Source organism: Salmo salar, chromosome 02 (assembly GCF_965601325.2).
Source record: "Salmo salar chromosome 02, fSalSal1, whole genome shotgun sequence".
NCBI classification, from domain to species: Eukaryota; Metazoa; Chordata; class Actinopteri; order Salmoniformes; family Salmonidae; genus Salmo; species Salmo salar.
This window is the reverse complement of record NC_138292.1, coordinates 66,684,097-66,704,040: the sequence shown is the minus strand read 5'-3', so window position 1 is coordinate 66,704,040 and position 19,944 is coordinate 66,684,097. Positions and strand designations below refer to the sequence as shown.

Sequence of the window (19,944 nt, the reverse complement as noted above, 5' to 3'; positions counted from 1 at the left end):
TCAGTTGTCTGTGGTTTTTGTTCTCACTGTTTCTTTATCACTATTATAATTTGCATGAGTTATGTTACGGGTCTCGTTTCCATCACCCCTGGGACTGCAGGGCCAAAGGGATTCGTAACACACACACACAAACATACCTAAACACCTTCTTTGCCCGCTTTGAGGATAATACGGTGCCACAGACGCGGCCCGCTACCAAGGACTGTGGGCTCTCCTTTGTGTTAACCCTCACAAGGCTGCCGGCCCAGCCGGCATCCCTAGCCACGTCCTCAGAGCATGCGCAGACCAGCTGGCTGATGTGTTTACGGACATATTCAATCTCTCCCTATCCCAGTCTGCAATCCCCACATGCTTCAAGATGGCCACCATTGTACCTGTACCCAAGAAGGCAAGGTAACTGAACTAAATGACTATCGCTCCGTAGTACTCACTTCTGTCAAGAAGTGCTTTGAGAGACTAGTCAAGGATCATATCACCTCCACCTTACCTGTCACCCTAGACCCACTTCAATTTGCGTATCGCCCCAATAGGTCCACAGACGATGTAATCGACATCCCACTGCACACTGCCCTATCCCATCTGGACAAGAGGAATACCTCTGTAAGAATGCTGTTCATTGACTACAGCTCAGCATTCAACATCATAGTACCCTCCAAGCTCATCATTAAGCTTGAGGCCCTGGGTCTCAACCCCGCCCTGTGCAATTGGCTGCTGGACTTCCTGACGGGCCACTCCCAGGTGGTGAAGGACGCAAACATCTCCACTTCGCTAATCCTCAACATTGGGGCCCCACAAGGGTGCATGCTCAGCCCCCTCCTGTACTCCCTGTTCACCCGTGACTGCGTGGCCATGCACGCCTCCAACTCAATCATCAAGTTTGCAGACGGCACAACAGTAGTAGGCTTGATTACCAACAACGACGAGACAGCCTATAGGGAGGAGGTGCCGGCGCTCGGAGTGTGGTGTCAGGAAAACAACCTCTCACCCAACGTCAACAAAACAAACGAGATGATCTTGGACTTCAGGAGGCTGAAGAAATTTGGCTTGTCACCTAAATCCCTCACAAACTTTTACAGATGCACAATTGAGAGCATCGTGTCGGGCTGTATCACTGCCTGGTACGGCAACTGCAACGCCCACAACCACCGCAGGGCTCTCCAGAGGGTGGTGCGGTCTGCACAACGCATCTCCAGGGGCAAACTACATGCCCTCCAGGACACCTACAGCAGCCAATGTCACAGGAAGGCCAAATAGATCATCAAGGACAACAACCACCTGAGCCACTGCCTGTTCACCCCGCTACCATCCAGAAGGCGAGGTCAGTACAGGTGCATCAAAGTTGGGACCGAGAGACTGAAAAATAGCTTCTATCTCAAGACCATCAGACTGTTAAACAGCCATCACAAACTCAGAAAGGCTGCTGCCTACGTACAGACTTGAAATCATTGGCCACTTTAATAAATGGATCACTAGTCACTTTAATAATGCCACTTTAATAATGTTTACATATCTTGCATTACTCATCTCATATGTGTATATACTGTATTTTATACCATCTATTGCATCTTGCCTATGCCGCTCGGTCATTGCTCATCCATATATTTATATTTATATATTCCATTCCTTTACTTAGGTAGTTGTTGTGGAATGTTAAGATTACTTGTTAGATATTGCTGCACTGTCGGAACTAGAAGCACAAGCATTTCGCTACACTCGCAATAACATCTGCTAACCATATGTATGTGACCAATAACATTTGATTTGATTTGACCTTTCCAATATAACGTTAGACTGTTGATAGACCTACGCTGTATTGTCACTGTTAGTATTTGACTTGAACTGATGTTTACCTTAAAATGAGTGACAACAATGTGCAGTAGCTGTCATTCTTACTTGAATTACTGTCATCTCTTCAACACCTCTGCAGTGAACCTGTCCTGAAACCACTTCTGATTATGGGTGACTAACTTCTCACTACTTTCAATGACTCACTGAGGAAGATACTTGATTGTTTTTCTGAAGTCGCTGTAAGCTCATAGACTATAAACTCTATGGGATTTCCCTCACAAGTGCTTAAAGCTCCAATGCAGCCGTTTTATCTCAATATTAAATCATTTCGGGGTAACAATTAAGCACCTTGCTGTGATTTAAAATGGTCAAAAATAAACAAAAATAGCTTCTTAGGAAAGAGCAATTTCTCAAGCTAGAATTTTGTTAGGACTGTACGGGAGTGGTTTGAGTGGGGTGGGGAAAACTGAAAATTAGCTGTTATTGGCAGAGAGATTTGGAACTCTCTTTATTATTGGTCTATTAACTAATTTACCACCTGGTGATGTCACCAGGCAGGCTAAAGCGCCATCCCACTAAAACAGGCAAACATTTCAGGCTGTCTTTTCAAACAGCTCTTACATTAAAAGAGCATTATCATAATTTTATTTGAACCTCATGGTGAGGAAAAATATATATTGTAAAACACAGGAATATCACTTTTTGACTGCACTAGGACAATACACTTTATTATTATTGTTAAAACAATTCCCCCACATGCACTGTCAGATGTTTTAGGCTGATCTGATTCATCAGCACAACCCACACACTTCCTTGTTACACCTTACAAGTCACTCCCTGTTCAGTTTTAGGTCAGGAGAGGGGACTTGGTATATTATCATGGGCACAGATAATAATTCATTCTGTAACGTTTTGACTTTGCCACAATTATCAGTGTTTGTGCTGGAACATTTGTCTGTCTTATTTGGAAATAATATAACTTTTGAACAATATAGAACTTCAAAGAGAACATGTTTAAAGGCAGATTTTGATAAAGGAATATTGGGCATTATTGCGCTGAACCATAGACAAACATTATACTACCTACTGTTTGTCATCAGCTGTACCTGAGATAAGGAAGCTGATAATAGCATGGGCAGAGACAAGAATTACCAATGTACTGTTTTAAATGTGTCTTAAGTCCCACTGCCTCTGTAATTCCGAGACATACAATGTTTCTTATTTTTTCTTCTTTGATCAAAGAATATTGTGAATCACTGTGCTGTACCCATACACACACAGCACTCTATTATTGGCTGTACCTGAGACAAGGAAGCTGACTTTCTGGCATGGTCCGTCCACTGTGGCCAGAGGAGACCCTGGAAGGATGGTGACCCTGGACATGTTCACCTCTAGGACCTCTGCCACCCTATTGCGGAAGTCATATCTGGAGAGAAAAATGAACAATAGACAATTTGTATTATTGTTTTTATAATTTGTTTGGAAAATATACAATTTGACAACATACATATATATATACTGCTCAAAAAAATAAAGGGAACACTTAAACAACACAATGTAACTCCAAGTCAATCACACTTCTGTGAAATCAAACTGTCCACTTAGGAAGCAACACTGATTGACAATACATTTCACATGCTGTTGTGCAAATGGAATAGACAACAGGTGGAAATTATAGGCAATTAGCAAGACACCCCCCAATAAAGGAGTGGTTCTGCAGGTGGGGACCACAGACCACTTCTCAGTTCCTATGCTTCCTGGCTGATGTTTTGGTCACTTTTGAATGCTGGCGGTGCTTTCACTCTAGTGGTAGCATTAGACGGAGTCTACAACCCACACAAGTGGCTCAGGTAGTGCAGCTCATCCAGGATGGCACATCAATGCGAGCTGTGGCAAGAAGGTTTGCTGTGTCTGTCAGCGTAGTGTCCAGAGCATGGAGGCGCTACCAGGAGACAGGCCAGTACATCAGGAGACGTGGAGGAGAAAATAGGAGGGCAACATCCCAGCAGCAGGACCGCTACCTCCGCCTTTGTGCAAGGAGGAGCAGGAGAAGCACTGCCAGAGCCCTGGAAAATGACCTCCAGCAGGCCACAAATGTGCATGTGTCTGCTCAAACGGTCAGAAACAGACTCCATGAGCAGGGGCGGAAATCCCGGGGGGACGGGGGGGACACGACCCCCCCATCCTGGGAAAAATATGATTTGTCCCCCCCAATATATCACTGAAACATAACTAAGTAATTTAAATAATATTAATAATACGCAATGAAAGCAATTGTGCTGATTATAGACACTTAATAGCACGTTTTTAAGTTTCAAAAGATTGCGACCCCCCCACCCTTTGCCTCACAATGGTTTGATCCACTGCCAGTTCCTTAGTTGGCAAGGTAACAGAGGGGTCGTGTCTACTGGCCTTCCCTGTAGCTCAGTTGGTAGAGCATGGTGTTTGCAACGCCAGGGTTGTGGGTTCAATTCCCACGGGGGGCCAGCACAGAAAAAAAAATGTATGAAATTGTATGAAATGTATGCATTCACTACTGTAAGTCACTCTGGATAAGAGCGTCTGCTAAATGACTAAAATGTAAATGTACTGTCTGAAAGGCACTCAATGAACGTAACTGACGTAAGGTTAATCCAGTCAATCGCGCACACACACTAGCTGAATATGCAGAGCTAGCGCGCAAACATGAACTATTAAGCTAGCTAGTACCTATTCCATTTATGTGGCGTCGTCAAAGATGGAATCTTTGCTATCGTCAATTTATTCCAAGATCAGCATGCAGATGATGTAAGTTAGTGCTTCAAAGTCCCTGTGATAAGGTTAGCGATAAACTCAAGTCCAAACTGAACAGAACTACACTCTCTTCTACCATTGTCTTAAGTATATTTAATGGTCTCGTTGCAAAAGCTAAATTGTCGCAAGGGAACTTTTATTTATTTATTTTATTTCACCTTTATTTAACCCGGGTAGCAAAGATTATAGCAAACACCACTGAAACTGAATTGGTGCTCGCTAGCTTTGCAAATTCAGCTATTGTTGGAAGCCAGACAATATGAAACAAACTATTAAAATTACAAAAGGTTGCAGCATATGTTGTGTAAATGGTGAACTCATACAGCTGTCAACTCTTGTCATTTTAATCCGTTTCACATTTGCTAGCTACCTTTTAGATCGAAGCCCAAATAGAATGATAGAAGATGATAGAAGCCCATCTCCTACTGTAAATAACCTACACACTGTGTGTGTGTGTAGCCAGCCAGCCAGCCAGGTAGAAAAATGGCAGAAAAATAAAAGACGGACATCAGAGTATTTTTCAGTACACCAAAACGCAAAGTAAGAACCCTAGTAGCCTAATATCTCAGACTAGTTGATAAAATGTTCATAAGAAAGAAATGAAATTCTAATGGAAATGTTTCACAATGATGTCATTAGGCAGAGCAGGCAACAGATGGCACACAGACAGCAGAGTTGGGGACAGATATGCAGGGACAGACTGGCAGAGACAGGGAGTCTCAGGTAAGTTTGTTGAGTCTTTGTTTGGCAACATCATGAAAGGTTCTCCATTTTTTTTACTTGTAAAATAGGAACATAATTGTAAAATGCCATGGATACCCCCACTCTCAACTTAAACTGGTGACTGAACTAAGATTTGTTAAAGGCAATGGTATTGCTGTTGTGATTAGTTGTGTAGTTTTGGGTACCGGTAGTTAGGAGTACGGCAAACACCTTATTTCTTTGGTTCCTCAATATACATTTACCATATTACAATGTAGGCTATGTGTTACAGCACTACTTTTGGTGTCCCCCTCAGGAATTGCTCTTGAGAAAATTTCATGTAGTTGTCCCCTCCAAAGTTGATATCAGATTTTCGCCCCTGTCCATGAGGGTGGTATGAGGGCCCGACGTCCACAGGTGGGGGTTGTGCTTAGAGCCCAACACCGTGCAGGACGTTTGGCATTTGCCAGAGAACACCAAGATTGACAAATTCACCACTGGCGCCCTGTGCTCTTCACAGATGAAAGCAGGTTCACACTGAGCACGTGACAGACGTGACAGAGTCTGGAGACGCCGTGGAGAACGTTCTGCTGCCTGCAACATCCTCCAGCATGACCGGTTTGGCGGTGGGTCAGTCATGGTGTGGGGTGGCATTTCTTTGGGGGGCCGCACAGCCCTCCATGTGCTCGCCAGAGGTAGCCTGACTGCCATTAGGTACCGAGATGAGATCCTCAGACCCCTTGTGAGACCATATGCTGGTGCGGTTGGCCCTGGGTTCCTCCTAATGCAAGACAATGCTAGACCTCATGTGGCTGGAGTGTGTCAGCAGTTCCTGCAAGAGGAAGGCAGTGATGCTATGGACTGGCCCGCCCGTTCCCCAGACCTGAATCCAATTGAGCACATCTGGGACATCATGTCTCGCTCCATCCACCAACGCCACGTTGCACCACAGACTGTCCAGGAGTTGGCGGATGCTTTAGTCCAGGTCTAGGAGGAGATCCCTCAGGATATATATATATATATATGTATATATATATATATATATATATATATATATATATATATATACACAGAGGCTGCATAGCCGGAACAGAGCAAATGGAATGGCATCAAACACCTGGAAACCATGTGTTTAATGTATATGGTACCATTCCACTGATTCCGCTCCAGTCATTATCACAATCCCGTTCTCCCCAATTAAGGTGCAACCAACATCCTGCGATATATAAAGTGTATTCAGAAAGTATTCAGACCCCTTGACTTCTTTCACATTTTGTTATGTTACAGTCTTATTCTAAAATTGATTAAAATATATATTTCCTCATCAATCTACACACAATACCCCATAATGACAAAGTGAAAACAGGTTTTTAGAAATGTTTGCTAATTTATTAAAAATTGAAAACTGAAATACCTTATTTACATAAGTATTCAGACCCTTTGCCATGAAACTCAAAATTGAGCTCAGGTGCATCCTGTTTCCATTTATCATCCTTGAGATGTTTCTACAACTTGATTGGAGTCCACCTGTGGTTAATCCAATTGACTGGACATGATTTGTAAAGGCACAGTCCTATCTATATAAGGTCCCAAAGTTGACAGTGTATGTCAGAGCAAAAACCAAGCCATGAGCTCGAAGGAATTGTCCGTAGAGCTCTGAGACAGGATTGTGTTGAGGCACAGATCTGAGGAACGGTACCAAACATTTTCTGCAGCATCGAAGGTCCCCAAGAACACAGTCGCCTCCATCATTCTTAAATGGAAGAAGTTTGGAACCACCAAGACTCTTCCTAGAGCTGGCCGCCTGACCAAACTGAGCAATTGGGGGAGAAGGGCATTGGTCAGGGAGGTAACCAAGAAACCGATGGTCACTCTGACAGAGCTCCAGAGTTCGTCTGTGGAGATGGGAGAACCTTCCAGAAGGACAACCATCTCTGCAGCACTCTACCAATCAGGCCTTTACGGTAGAGTTGCCAGATGGAAGCCACTCCTCAGTAAAAGGCACATGACAACCCATCTCTGTGATATTGAGTTTACAAAACATTAAGAACAGTATGCTGGCCAATGTTGATTCCATTGTTTCCCACAGTTGTGTCAAGTTGGCTGGATGTCCTTTGGGTGGTGGACCATACTTGATACACACGAGAAACTGTTGAGTGTGAAAAACCCAGCAGCGTTGCAGTTCTTGACTCAAAATGATATGCCTGGCACCTACTATCATACCCTGTTCAAAGGCACTTAAATATGTTGTCTTGCCCATTCATCCTCTGAATGAAACACACAATCCATGTCTCAAATGTCTCAAGGCATAAAAATCCTTCTTTAACTGTCTCCTCCCCTTCATCTACACTGATTGAAGTGGATTTAACAAGTGACATCAATAAGGGATCATACTGTAGATTTCATCTGGATTCACCTGTCTGTCATGGAAAGAGAAGGTGTTCCTAATGTTTTGTACTCTCAGCGTATATGAATTCATGATGATGTACTGTAATCCCATAATTCAGGATTAGTGATGGTGTATTATCATGTAAAGCATTTGAGATATGGTTGGATTGTTTTCGTGGTTCGACTATTGGCACTGGGCCAAACCCTTTATGAAGGTATGATCAATGAGATGTGTCACATTGTTGTCAATGAACCCTCCATCATCTTATACAGGTGTGGCACGTGTGGTGGCTGGCTGAGGAGGTGGTGAGAATACACTCTTTGAAAAAAAGGTGCTATCTAGAACCTAAATGGGTTCTTCGGCTGTCCCCATAGGAGAACCCTTTGTAGAACCCTTTTGGGTTCCAGTTAGAACCCTTTTGGGTTCTATGTAGAACCCTTTCCACAGAGCGAGATAATACTGGTGTTTCCTTGATGGTTGAAATATTCCCCATAAATTTAAGTGCCAGGTACTCAAGTATTAAAAACAAGTAGTCTAATTACATTTAACACTCACTTCCTCATTCCCTCTCCAGTTCCACGGTTTAATACCCGATCAGTCTCACATATTGGCTCCCAACACTAACACCTGTAGGTCTTAGCTTGATGGGCTAACACAGTCTTGAGTTCACAGGCGGTTTAATACCCAATCACACCCACCTGCTGAAAGACATGACGTTGGGGAAGGTCTGCTCTGCCCAGGGGGATTCTGGAAGAATGACGGCACACGCGAAGACATCGCTGCCACTCCTCAGGACCAGGGACCTGTGGACCACTACAACAACAACATCAACAACAGCACCAAAGTCAGAAATATACTTTTTATATTATCACCTAAATTACTTTGTTGTTTCACACATGACATATCCCCTAATGGTGAAGGTGGTTGACATTTTTCTCATGAAACTTGATTCTCTTAGGAAACAATGTGATGCAACAATTTTGGATTGCAGTTCGGTGAGTGTGCAATGATAATATATTAATATTATGTTTCATGTGCATCCTAAAGGAGTCTAGATTTCTGAACAGACAATGTGTGTCTGTTACCTGTGTACTCCCCTGACATTTGTATGCTGGTATCTGAGTACAGCTGTCTGTATTCTGTCTGGTCCAGCTTACAGTGCTGTGTGCGTGTGTCTCTGTGTGTCTCTGTGTGTGTGCGTACGTGCTTGTGTGTTACCTGTGTAGTCCCCAGCCAGTTGTATGCTGGTGTCGGTGTACAGCTGCCTGTGTGTCAGGCTGACTGTCCCCTGTCTGTTCGTCAGGTCTCCCACCTCACAACTCAGAGTGTTGTCACGGGAACAAGTGGAGTTCTGAGAGAGAACAGAACAGAGCAGAGGACGGAACCAACCATAGAAATAGAATTACTAGAAGGGACGTCCCCATTCAAGTCAATAAGGCTGGGTCAGAGGTTCCATGACTGTTCTACTCATTCTAATTCTATTGAAACCAATTCCAACAAACACTTCCACTTCTGGTTATGAGAACAATGTGAAGTATATGGTTGTGGTGTAGTTGCAAGTTTTAATGTCACATGCATAAGTACAGTGAAATGCCTTTCTTGCAAACTCAAAACCCAACAACTGTGACATTGTCAAAGACAAAGATTCGATGGAATATCAAACACAGTTCCGTTGGATTCCATAAGACTTGTGAATCAAGTGGAACTTTAAAGTTGAAATAAAGCAGAGATCAGCGCTACACAGTGGACTACACAGTGGACTACACAGTGGGGGAAATTCTCCTATGATGGCTAGGTACTGGGCCCTTATTCATAAAGTGTCTCAGAGTAGGAATGCTGATCTATCCTAGACACTTCATGAAGAATGGCCATGATGTATTGTAAGTGAAAATGAGAGAATAAACTCACCCCAGCTTCCATGTTGAAGGGGTTAAACGTGTCCCCAACACTGGTACACTGGTTGTCGTTCACCTCAGAGCCTTTACCAGTGATGATCCAGGAAACCTCTGTTACCTGGTTACAGTGGGGAAAACCTAATTTTTTTCTCTGATGTTTTACCATTCTTTTTATACAGCTTCCCTTTTCTAATAGAACCTGTGGTAAGATTATACGGTAGACATTAAAATGTTACAGAGCAGCTGATTTGTTTCTTACATTGTTTCTACGTCTGCATTGTGTTTCTACGTCTGCATTGTGCTTCTACATCTGCATTGTGCTTCTACATCTGCATTGTGCTTCTACGTCTGCATTGTGGTTCTACATCTGCATTGTGTTTCTACATCTGCATTGTGGTTCTACGTCTGCATTGTGGTTCTACGTCTGCATTGTGTTTCTACATCTGCATTGTGCTTCTACATCTGCATTGTGCTTCTACATCTGCATTGTGCTTCTACATCTGCATTGTGCTTCTACGTCTGCATTGTGCTTCTACTTGTGTATTGTGTTTCTACGTCTGCATTGTGCTTCTACATCTGCATTGTGTTTCTACGTCTTCATTGCTTGCTCTTTGGAGTTTTAGGCTGGATTTCTGTAAAAGCACTTTGTGACAACGGCTTTATAAATACATTTGATTGATTGACTTTGATTTCTGGATGCCGAGATTGCACTGTAGGCTTGATAACAGCCACTATGTGACATAAGTTATTTGTTTCCACAAAAATAGTCTATTTTTCCAGGCTCCCTTTTTCAATGGAACCTACCTGTGATAAGGTTAGAAATTAGATAACCATGAGAATGTGACAGTTTTTTTTGTTTCTATTAAAAGAGATTGAACACATCCGAGAGGTCCATGCATGCTTACGTCTAGCACCTGTGATGACCGCACGTCCACCTCCAGAGTGATGTCACTGTAGCTGCCATCCAGAAAAGTCTGCTGGGACTGAAGACAATAGAGGTACTGTTAGACTAGTTACTGAGTCAATGGGACTGAAGACAGTAGAGGATACTGTTAGACTAGTTACTGAGTCAATGGGACTGAAGACAGTAGAGGATACTGTTAGACTACTTACTGAGTCAATGGGACTGAAGACAGTAGAGGATACTGTTAGACTAGTTACTGAGTCAATGGGACTGAAGACAGTAGAGGATACTGTTAGACTAGTTACTGAGTCAATGGGACTGAAGACAGTAGAGGATACTGTTAGACTAGTTACTGAGTCAATGGGACTGAAGACAGTAGAGGATACTGTTAGACTAGTTACTGAGTCAATGTAATTTAACCAGGTGTTTTAAGGTTATGAAATTTTACGTCACTGGGAACATGAACACCTGCTGTCCTATCAGCAAAGCTATATTAGCACTTGCTTTATGAGACGCTCATACCAGGTGTTCTAAACTGTCTGTAAAGAGCACGCAAATCCTGCATCTGATAGACCATAATATTTGAAAGGATATTTGACGGGTTCTCTAAGCATCCTAAACATTAATGGAGATACACTGTGGAGGACACAGGTCTGTATAGGAGCCTGACAAATACAGCTGTTCTCCTGAGTGCTTTAGACTGGGGGCTGCTGGGGGTTGCCGGGGTCTGCCTGGGGGTTGCCGGGGGGGCTGGGGGCTGACTCTACAGGCCAATACTACATGGCTGTGTTTACACAGGGAGCCCAATTCTGATATTTTTCCACAAATTGGTCTTATGATCAATTTGATTGTTCAAAAGACCAATTAATGAAAAGAAAAACATCAGAAATGGGCTGCCTGTGTAAACACAGCCATAGACACACATAGACAAACACAAACACTCACAGATATACACACACAGATCCAGACACACGCCCTACCGTCACACACAGGACTCTGCCACAGCCCTAATGAATTCACTGTCTGGCGCAGCAGAAAATACAGTGTCATGTTTTTGTGGCAGCTTTGTAAGGATTCGCCAGCTTACTCTCCTGGGACGTATCATAAACGGGATAACATTCACCCCTGCAGATGCGTGTTGTTGTATTCCTCATGGTCTGAATTAGTCTAAATAGGTTTCCCCTGTAGGCAATAATGAAGTCTTTTTTTGTTGTTGTATATATTTGGCAATTAATGCTTCATTGGATATTTTCTGAAATAGCATTAGACCGGATTCAAACCACTGAAGTACTTTTGTGCCATCTGAATACTGTAGAGAGCAAAGGTGAGATCCAGGTCTTACCAGTGTGACTGTCCCTGTCACCGTGCTTTTGAAGACAGCCTTGGCAAACACCCAGTGTCCATCTGTTGCATTCTCAGCTAAGACGTCAGCACACCGCATCCTGGAATTCACAAACACAAAAAGACAAAATATGAACCCATTAAAGAAAACAATTATTGTGAACGACTCAAAAATGAAACATTTAGGGGATGCAAACATGATTCAGATGTGTTATAAACTGTTATGCCGATTCAGAAGACATACCCACTTTATAAGTCAACACCACAACAAGAGATGAGGATACAGTATTCCAGACATCCTACCCTATAAAGGCCCTACTTTACGTGTTTGGCTTCTTGTTGTGCCAAAGAAGCTTTGTTCAAGGTAATAATGTGAGCTGTCCCGTGTCCTGTATGGCCAAGTGTAGCTCATTTGGTAGAGCATGGTGCTTGCAATGCCAGGTTTGTGGGTTCAATTCCCACGGGGGATCAGTACTGTATGAAAATATATGCACACACTACTGTAAATCACTCTGAATAAGTGCATCTGCTAAATGACTCAAATGTCTGTGTGAGTGTTGGGCCAGTAACCAAAAGGTTTCTGGATCGAATCCCTGAGCTGACAAGGTAAAAATCTGTTGTTCTTCCCCTGAACAAGGCAGTTAACCCTCTGTTCCCCGGTAGGCTGTCATTGTAAATAAGAATTTGTTCATAACTGACTTGCCTAGTGAAATAAAGGTTACATTTAAAAAAAATAAAAGTGAATATAGCTATCTCCATTTTACATGAGTAAAGTGTTTGATTTGAGTCAGAAATTATTCTGCGTGAACTGACAGAGCTAAAGAGGAACGGAATGGTAATGTAAAACATTCAAAGTTTGTCAGAAGTTTCATTCATGAATGTCAAGGTATCACAAATGTGACCCAAAGAGGAACCAAGTCTACAGCAGTCTTGAATTAATCACACACCACTTGTTACAATCTTTCCCCTTGTGTATTTTTGGTTTGGCTGTTTATAGCACTCCTGGAGGGAACTGTGGCTATACAGACCCATGACAAAGGACTCTCTCCCTCTCTCTCTCTCTCCCTCTCTCTCTCTCTCTCTCTCTCTCCCTCCCTCTCCCTCTCTCTCTCACTCACACACACACAAACAAAATCCCCACACTCACCTGGATCCGTTAGTGTAGTGAACCACCAATGACCTCCCCACTATACTGTTCGGCCCTGTCATCGGTATATTCCCGTCCAAATACCGAGTCTGTGTCTGGTTCTGATCCGTCAGCATCCCGAACTTCCCGCTGATGTCCCCAGTCTCATATTCATCCACAGTCCCTGACCCCGGAGCAGGAGAAGCAGACACGTTCCAGGAGAAGGGGTTGAAGTGGTCCATGACGTTGTTGTCCGAGCAGGGCTCTCCTGTAATATTAATAATAATATGTTCTATTTGATAAACGCCTTTCACAAAATGAGGGAAAAGGATTGATACTTTGTGTTTTAAAAAATGAAGATTTGATCAAGTAATCTGTTCATATTACAAAACAGTTACAACTTTGAAATGAATTAACAGATATACACACAAAGGCTGAACAAACACTCAGAACACTAGAGGACTATCACAACACTCAAGGACATCTGGCTCCCATTATAAAGAACATGAAATAGTACCTGTGGCACTGATAGGCAGCATGTGGACGTGGTAGCCCCCAGCCCTGGAGCTGAGTCCAGCCAGGGAGACGTCCATCATGGTTGGGCCCTGAGGGAAAGCCTGGGAGAACCGGATCTGGCCCCTGGAGGCCCCTGGTCCATGCCAGGGCCCCAAGACCGCCGCGGGCATCCGGACCTCAGTGAGGTTAGCACAGGCTATCCTGGGGGCGGCGCCCTCCGCACTGTGAATCACCACCGATCGACCAATCATGGAGCCCGACCTGGCGGGAAGTGACAACCAGGAAGTGGTATCCGTGAAGAAGTGTTTGGCCGACGCCCGACCCACTCGGGTCCCCAGGTCGAGGGTGCTGTGCTTTCTGGAGAGGTCCCCCACCTCACAGGAAAAGGGGCTGGAGGGACCGCAGTGGAGGGCGTAGCTCAAATCCCTTGTGTCCACGTTGAAGGGGTTCCAGTGGTCCCCCGTGGTCCCACACCTCCCCTTGTCCGCGTCTGTCTCCGAGCTGATAGGATACATGTGGATGTGCCAGTGGTGGTTACGCGTAGCGGTCTCGGAGGGTCTCCCATAGGACAGATCCATGAAGACTGTGACATCAGACAACGGGTTGCTCTTGAGTTGGACGAACTGGACCATACCCACCACAGGGTGACGGAATGTAGCCCTGGCTACATGCACCTCTCCTGGGTAGCCTATGTAGGCGCACAGGAACCTAGTTCCATCCGGACGGTGGATTACCACAGACCGACCCACGATGCTGTTCTGTCCGAACAGAGGGAGGTTGAAATCTGTGAAAACTGCATCCATCACAGATTTACCCTCTAGTGACCCATGCCTGGCGCTGAGGTCCCCTACTTCATACCGGTCATGGGTCGACCCAGGTCCAGAGGGGTAGGTGGGATCTTTAGTGTCCATCCCGAACGGGTTCCAATGGCCTCCAACGTTGCCGTTGGAGCAGGTCGTCTGCGGAGGTGACCTCATAGGAGGTGTGGGGAAGTGGTGGATGTGATAGGGTCCGACCCGGCTCCCCAGATTGGTCAGATTCACTCTCAGTTTTGTGACTTCGAACGGCGAGTCCTGCCTGAAGAGGAAGTAACCCTTGACCTCTCTCATGTTCACCAGGGCGCTCACCTCCTTCCTGTCCATTGTTCTGATCTCGGTGCACATATAACTCGAAGACCCCAGTTTGAGGAGAGCGAAGCGGGTGTTGGAGCTGAAGCTAGCGAGGTCCAAACGAGACTTGACGGGTGTAAGAGGGCTGCCTACTTTCAGTTCCCCAAGCTGGGTGAGAGATGAAGGTTCCAGACTATCCAGAAGAGCCTTACAGTCTCTAGCAGAACTCTGCGATGTCAAAATGGTGATGTTGGTTGCCGTAGCACCGACCTGACCAATCGTTGCCAAGTTTGTGAGTACCCTGGCGTGTGTCTGTCTGACGTTCTGCCTGATGTAAATGTCACCGGCGACCGAGCTGAAGAACCTGGCCTGCCACGTCTGAACTGTGGTTTGACCGCTTATGACTGTACAAGCCTTGGTGCCGTTGCACGTCTCCAAGGTCAACGAAAGGTCATCCAGATTTGACCTCTGCTTAAATAGACTGGACATATTAACAGTGGTGTTGGATGAGAATGGATCAATGGTGAACGTGAAGATGCTCGCTCCTACGTTGGCTTCAAGGCAAGGCTGAGCAAAATGGCCGAACATCACAGGGAACACACTCAGGGAGAAGTTGAGCGACGAATCACAGGTTCCGGTACCAGTGACGTTTACGGTCGCCGTCTGATTAGTGGAGTCAAACCGCACCCATCCCGTGACTCCCCCCATGTTTAGGTTGGCCTGAAACTGGTTGCAGGAACTGGAACCTGAAAAACACAGCCGAACAGACAGAGAGACATACAGACAGACAAACGTGGAAGTAAATAAGTGCACAAGGAAGTACGTCCTTATTGTGTTACATCTGAATTGTTTTGGAGTGTTCACATGCTTTGCCATTATGGACGTAATAACTGACAGGTTTAGTAATTGATATTGATCTTTCTCATTTCTCAAGGAAGTTCTTAAAGGTCCAATGCAGCCGTTTTTATCTAAATATCATTTCTGGGTAACAAATAAGTACCTTACTGTGATCGTTCTCAATTAAAATGGTCGAAAATAAACCAAAATAGCTTCTTGGTAAAGGGCAATTTCTCAAGCAAGAATTTTGCTAGGACTGTCTTGGAGTGGTCTGAGTTGGGAGAAGAAAACTGAAAACTAGCTGTTATTGGCAGAGACGTTTGGAACTCTCTTTCTTATTGGTCTATTAACTAATTACCAGGCAGGCCAAAGCTCCATCCCACCAAAACAGGCTGAAATTTCTGACGGTCTTTTCAAACAGCTCTTACACTAAAAGGTCATTGTTATAATCTTCACAATTTCACAGTATTATTTCAACCACATGGGGGCCATAGTGTGGAAATATACACTGCTCAAAAAAATAAAGGGAACACTTAAACAACACAATGTAACTCCAAGTCAATCACACTTCTGTGAAATCAAACTGTCCACTTAGGAAGCAACACTGATTGACAATAAATGTCACATGCTGTTGTGCAAATGGAATAGACAACAGGTGGAAATTATAGGCAATTAGCAAGACACCCCCAATAAAGGAGTGGTTCTGCAGGTGGGGACCACAGACCACTTCTCAGTTCCTATGCTTCCTGGCTGATGTTTTGGTCACTTTTGAATGCTGGCGGTGCTTTCACTCTAGTGGTAGCATGAGACGGAGTCTACAACCCACACAAGTGGCTCAGGTACTGCAGCTCATCCAGGATGGCACATCAATGCAAGCTGTGGCAAGAAGGTTTGCTGTGTCTGTCAGCGTAGTGTCCAGAGCATGGAGGCGCTACCAGGAGACAGGCCAGTACATCAGGAGACGTGGAGGAGGCCGTAGGAGGGCAACAACCCAGCAGCAGGACCGCTACCTCTGCCTTTGTGCAAGGAGGAGCAGGAGAAGCACTGCCAGAGCCCTGCAAAATGACCTCCAGCAGGCCACAAATGTGCATGTGTCTGCTCAAACGGTCAGAAACAGACTCCATGAGGGTGGTATGAGGGCCCGACGTCCACAGGTGGGGGTTGTGCTTACAGACCAACACCGTGCAGGACGTTTGGCATTTGCCAGAGAACACCAAGATTGACAAATTCGCCACTGGCGCCCTGTGCTCTTCACAGATGAAAGCAGGTTCATACTGAGCACGTGACAGACGTGACAGAGTCTGGAGACACCGTGGAGAACGTTCTGCTGCCTGCAACATCCTCCAGCATGACCGGTTTGGCGGTGGGTCAGTCATGGTGTGGGGTGGCATTTCTTTGGGGGGCCGCACAGCCCTCCATGTGCTCGCCAGAGGTAGCCTGACTGCCCTTAGGTACCGAGATGAGATCCTCCGACCCCTTGTGAGACCATATGCTGGTGCGGTTGGCCCTGGGTTCCTCCTAATGTGAGACAATGCTAGACCTCATGTGGCTGGAGTGTGTCAGCAGTTCCTGCAAGAGGAAGGCATTGATGCTATGGACTGCCTCGCCCGTTCCCCAGACCTGAATCCAATTGAGCACATCTGGGACATCATGTCTCGCTCCATCCACCAACGCCACGTTGCACCACAGACTGTCCAGGAGTTGGCGGATACTTTAGTCCAGGTCCGGGAGGAGATCCCTCAGGAGACCATCCGCCACCTCATCAGGAGCATGCCCAAGCGTTGTAGGGAGGTCATACAGGCACGTGGAGGCCACACACACTACTGAGCCTCATTCTGACTTGTTTTAAGGACATTACATCAAAGTTGGATCAGCCTGTAGTGTGGTTTTCCACTTTAATTTTGAGTGTGACTCCAAATCCAGACCTCCATGGGTTGATAAAATGGATTTCCATTGATTATTTTTGTGTGATTTTGTTGTCAGCACATTCAACTATGTAAAGAAAAAAGTATTTAATAAGATTATTTCTTTCATTCAGATCTAGGATGTGTTGTTTAAGTGTTCCCTTTTTTTGAGCAGTATATATAAAACGCAGGAATTCATGTTTTTGACTTCACTAGGCCTTTTAGGATAATCTTAAAGTGGTTTATTATATTTCTTCAAGCTTAAGTATTGACGACTATACAGTAGCAGTGGTTAAACTAACATATGTTCCAAGGCATGTAGAAAGAGTTTCCCCATTATTACAGTAACTTCCTCATCACTGTAATGTCAATATCTAGTATAGTTCATCATCACTGTAATGTCAATAGCTAGTATAGTTCATCATCACTGTAATGTCAATAGCTAGTATATTTTCATCATTACTGTAATGTCAATAGCTAGTATGTTTAATCATCACAGTAATGTCAATAGCTAGTATATTTCATCATCACTGTAATGTCAATAGCTAGTATATTTCATCATCACTGCAATGTCAATAGTGGTGGAACAAGTACCCAAATGTCATACTTGAGTAAAAGGAAAGATACCTTAATAGAAAATGACTCAAGTAAAAGTCACCCAGTAAAATCCTACTTGAGTAAACATCTAAAAGTATTTGGTTGTAAATATACTTAAGTATCAAAAGTACATGTAATTGCTAAAATATACTTAAGTATCAAAAGTATAAATCATTTCAAATTCCTTATATTAACCAAACCAGGCGACACCATTTTCTTGTTTGTTTTTTTACGGATAGCCACAATTCAACACTCAGAAATCATTTACAAACAAAGCATGTGTGTTTAGTGAGTCCACCAGATCAGAGGCAGTAGGGATGAGTGTGTGAATTAGACAATTTTCCTGTCCTGCTAAGCATTCAAAATGTAATCAACAGTACTTTTGGGTGTCAGGGAAAATGTATGGAGTAAAAAGTACATCATTGTCTTTAAGAATGTAGTGAAGTAAAAGTAAAAGTTGTCAAAAATATAAATTGTAAAATAAAGTACAGATACCCAAAACAACTACTTAAGTAGTACTTTAAAGTAGTTTTACTTAAGTACTTTACACCACTGAATGTTAATAACTAGTACATTTCATCATCACTGTCATTTCAATAGCAAGTATATTTAACATGAGATGATGACAGATAGCTGCAGCGAATTAGTAATATTAAGTAATCAACATGCATGTAGTAGCCTATAAAACAGATACGCCTACCAGTTAATATGCCTTCATATTCTAGCCGAATGATAGCCTATGACTCAGGACTGTTATGAATGTAAGGTATGCAGTAAACATCAATATTAGGATATCTGGAGGAAGTAAACAAAGCACCTATGAATGTGGGCTATTGGACTCCACCTCTCTCCACCTCTCACTTAACCGATATGCCCCCTTACCAGGAGTATACTGCTCACCTCATCTAAGCTAGTGACACACATTGAAATTACACTGGTCTCATGTAACACATGAATGGATTGCATACAAGAGCTCAACTCAGCCATAGAGAATAGGCTACTGGAGCCAAAGACTGCTGCGTGAGCCATGTATTAAGGATGAATGAAATGGCTATAACCCTTGCTACCCAGTGGGCCAATAACATTGTCTGAAACTATAGGGCTTTAATCAAAAGTAGTGCACTATGTAGGGAATAGGGTGCTATTTGGGAAGCAGACATTGTCTCTCAGCGCATGTAATTCTATCAATTAGCCTGGGTAGCCCTGAGAAATGCTACAGTATCAAATGACATTCATAGCTGCTATGGGAGGAGTGTATGTATCTACGGGTGAAAAAGTTCTAACATAGAGTAATATGTGAATATACACCACAGGTGTGTTCTGAACCTGTGAAGTCAACCATGCAGAAGACAACTCCATTGGAACATCACTGTTATTTTTGCCATCAAATTTGATACATTAGTTTGATACTTGATAGATTAGTTTGATAGATTAGTTTGATTGATTAGTTTGATACATTAGTTTGATACTTGATATATTAGTTTGATACTTGATAGATTAGTTTGATAGATTAGTTTGATAGATTGGTTTGATTGATTGAATAAAACAAAGTATTTAGAAAGAAACTGTATTGATCATAACCTCTTTTTAGGGATAGTTAATAGTAATAGTTAACAATCAATTATTATCTAAGCAAGTGGAGTTCAAGGTGTAAATGTTATGTGACATTTTCCCATACCCTCTACAGTAACCAAGTAAACAGCACTTCGTATACAAAAGAACTGCAAACCAACCAGGCTTAAGTATTGCAAAAGTACTTAAAAAACCATTGACGTACTTACCCAGAAAAGCCAACAGCATGACAACTGGAACAAGGCACATATTGGCAAATGTGTGTATTGTACTAATTGTATGAAAACATGCAAAAAAGAAAACCAATTCAAAATGTACATGCAAAATCCAAATCAAAAGTGTATAATAAAACTATATGAGTGAAAGAGATCCAGAGTGTGTGTCTGTGTGTGAGCGAGTGTGTGTGTTTGGTCTCAGAAGGAACGACCGTGTGTGTGTGTGTGAGAGATTTGTGTGCAGCCTCCCTCTCTG

The 19,944-nt window shown here is 43.7% G+C and overlaps 1 protein-coding gene across 1 annotated transcript in view; it reads right to left on the bottom strand.

Annotated features, from left to right (window-relative positions):
* Positions 1-19,944, bottom strand: part of LOC106590356 (uncharacterized) — a 23,992-nt gene extending 4,048 nt beyond the window's left edge. Inside the window, exons 1-9 of the mRNA XM_082966111.1 lie at positions 19,683-19,944; positions 13,456-15,309; positions 12,960-13,206; positions 11,814-11,913; positions 10,473-10,550; positions 9,581-9,685; positions 8,891-9,023; positions 8,371-8,485; positions 3,090-3,214 (exon numbers count right to left, since the gene is read on the bottom strand). Coding sequence (XP_082822237.1) covers positions 3,090-3,214; positions 8,371-8,485; positions 8,891-9,023; positions 9,581-9,685; positions 10,473-10,550; positions 11,814-11,913; positions 12,960-13,206; positions 13,456-15,309; positions 19,683-19,722 — 2,797 coding nt within the window. The 5' untranslated portion in view covers positions 19,723-19,944. The remainder of the gene's footprint in view (positions 1-3,089; positions 3,215-8,370; positions 8,486-8,890; positions 9,024-9,580; positions 9,686-10,472; positions 10,551-11,813; positions 11,914-12,959; positions 13,207-13,455; positions 15,310-19,682) is intronic.